The 2,780-nt window shown below is 50.5% G+C and overlaps 1 protein-coding gene across 1 annotated transcript in view; it reads left to right on the top strand.

The window, feature by feature from the left end:
* Window positions 1-514: 514 nt before the first annotated feature.
* The window catches only part of sgcz (sarcoglycan zeta), a gene marked incomplete at both ends in the record, with an annotated part of 471,678 nt that continues 469,412 nt past the window's right edge, over window positions 515-2,780 (top strand). The window contains one exon of the mRNA XM_079759103.1: window positions 515-553. Within this exon, the coding sequence (XP_079615229.1) occupies window positions 515-553 (39 nt within the window). The remainder of the gene's footprint in view (window positions 554-2,780) is intronic.

The following is a 2,780-nucleotide window of genomic DNA, read 5'->3' as shown; positions in this document are numbered from 1 at the left end:
GACAGAGCATCGTCTGTCTGATTCGGGGTTCCGTCGCTGTAGAGCTGAGGCGACTTTTCTCCCGCGGGATCCAGCGGACCGGAGACCCCCGCTTCAGCCCGGGAATCCACCGAGCAGTGGGCTGACAGCTCCCCTCAGAACGAAGCGTCTCTCCGAGAAACCGACACACGCTCCGCACGCACCGACAGAAACACCTGAGCACCGTGAGATGGAGTCCTGATCCGTCCGCACAGCGGGGATTCAGAGAGTGCACCGTTCGCTCGGGCAGCGGGAGACCGGGACCGGAAGAACTGGACCGGGAGACCTCTAACGGGAGACCGGGACCGGAAGACCTGTACCGGGAGACCGGTGCCGGGATGTTGGGCTTAGTTTGGGTAACGGACGGTGACTACAGCTTTATTTCCTAAATCGCAACTTGGAGGACATTGTTTCCGCTCCTTTTCGCCGTCTCACGGGACTCCTCCGGGCTCCGTGGGCTCGTTATTTACCCGAGCATTGCGCGCCGTCTGCAGGGATGGACCAGGCGACGTCTCTGGACATCGAGGCGCTCAAGGTAATACGGCGCCACGCGCTCCCTCCCCGGGGCAGAGAGACGCACCAGGCGGCGAGCGTGGGAGGGGGGGGGGGGGGGGGGGGGACTTCTGGAAGCTGTGGTGGCTGACCGGCCACCACAGATGAGCGGGGCTGGTGTAGGCCAGGGATGTGACCGCGGGAAGGAGAGTGTGTGTATAACGGACGGAGGAGCGGTAGACAGAGGCTGTGTTGGCGCTGCAGGGGCCAAGTGTGCCTTTAACGCCCCCCCCCCCCCCCTCCCCCTTCGCCCCCCAAGTCGGTGTGTGTGTGTGTGTGTGTGTGTGTGTGTGTGTGTGTGTGTGTGTGTGTGTGTGTGTGTGTGTGTGTGTGTGTGTGCGTGCGTGTGTGCGTGTGTGTGCGTGTAGTGAATTTAAATGTTCTGGCTCGCGTGGCAAGTTGTTGCCCGCCGTGATGTGGTGCGGCGACACAAGCTTCTAGGGGGACGGTGCGGGCGGGCAGCGACCCCATGGCTACAGGAACGTGTGTGACTGCCGTGTTAAAACAGATCCCTGTCCGTCAGCAGCTGAGATAATGTTGTTGTTGCTCTCGTGCTGGTCGGGCGCAGCCAGCGTGAACATGCGGTATATAACTACTACTGCAGTCAATTTTGGGGTTTGTGACAATCAATGATGTACTGATGATGACAAACGAATTAGGCCTACGATTGACTGTCATACAGATATGGGCCTATCCTTATCTGTGTGTGTGTGTGTGTGTGTGTGTGTGTGTGTGTGCGCGCGCGCGCACGCGTATGTGCGTGCATGCGTGCCTTCCTGCGTGTGTGCGTGTGTGAGTGTGTGTGCAGGGACGTGCACAGGAATTTTGAGGGGCAGTTGCTCTGACCTGAAAAAAGGGCACCCCCCCCCCCAATCTTTGTTAATATATTAATACAAATAAGTAAAACACTGAAATACAGCACTCAATCACCCTTTTTTAGGGTTTTTAGGGAAATGTACCATAGGACGGCAAGGCCCGACTGAATTGGAAAATGTGATGAAGGTCTGATCGTATTTAAGATTGCTGCTCTGTACATGAGCTGGGTCTGTGGGATTAGTCAACCTCAGCAAAAAATCTAAGTCTGTGGATTCTGCCCCACTCTTCACCTCAATATCCTCCCTTGCTGATGTTCTCCTCTCCCTCATCTCATCCTCTTGCTCATCTCTCCTTTGCCTGTTTTGCCAGTCTGTCCTGATCTCATCTGGGATTGGCTCTGGCTCTGGCTCTCTGAACACAGCTGATGCACTGGGCTTATCATCTGTCCAATTACATATTATTGTTATTACCATTATCATTATTATTTTAATGCCAAACGAGATGCAGTGTTATTTATGTTCTGCTCAGGCAAGATCTTTCAAAGGATATCTATAATAGCCTATGTTTTTTTTAGATTACAATTATTTAGCATGCGGCTCTTTAACCCTGTGCTTTCTAGCATGGTCCTCTCATCTCATATTTGGTGATCAGCACTTAGGCCTACCTGCACTATGTGCCTCCTGGTCCCCATTTTCCTCGTGTCTGGAGGCTTGTGGCTGCTCCTCATCTTAAATGTAATGTAATTATGAAAAATTGCCATTAGTAGGCTAAAATATGAGTCTGATTTATTAATCATTAGCCTACAAAGTGTCATCTTTATCACAATGCAAAGTCTCTGTCTCACCTGCTGATTGGCTTTTTTGTAGCCAAACCTGCAGGGTATGTGCTCCCCTTTGCTGCCTCCTTGAGTTGTCTCTCTCTCCTGAATCCGCCTCTTTTCAGTGGGCATTTCGGTTTCACTTAACAATAACAAACAATACCCAAAATAGTGATAAGATTTAGGCATTTTACCATTTTGAATAAAATAATTCATGTGATGCATTACTTCCATCATTCATTCTTCTTGCTAAAACAAAATGCTATAAACTATCAGCAGACATGTAGCTTAGTTTGCCTACCAAAAAATTAGAACCCTATGTGATTACGGGCTGCTTGTCTGCAAGCTAGCTAGCTGTCTGATATTTAGGATAAACGTTACGTGTCAAACTTAGCCTGGATTTATGAAGATTTCAATTAATTTCATAAAACTTGATGATCATTGTTTGTTTGTTATACATCTCAACTCACCCTTTCCGACAAGGTCAAGGCAGTCGTCTCACAAGACAACCGTAACAATCTCTTTGGTCTAGAGCAGGCACTAGGCAGGCATATCATGCAGGCTCAGTGCCGGTCGC

This window comes from Pollachius pollachius, assembly GCF_949987615.1.
Source record: "Pollachius pollachius genome assembly, chromosome: 2".
Lineage (NCBI taxonomy): Eukaryota > Metazoa > Chordata > Actinopteri > Gadiformes > Gadidae > Pollachius > Pollachius pollachius.
The sequence above is the reverse complement of the archived record's forward strand: the minus strand, read 5'-3'. Positions and strand labels throughout refer to the sequence as shown.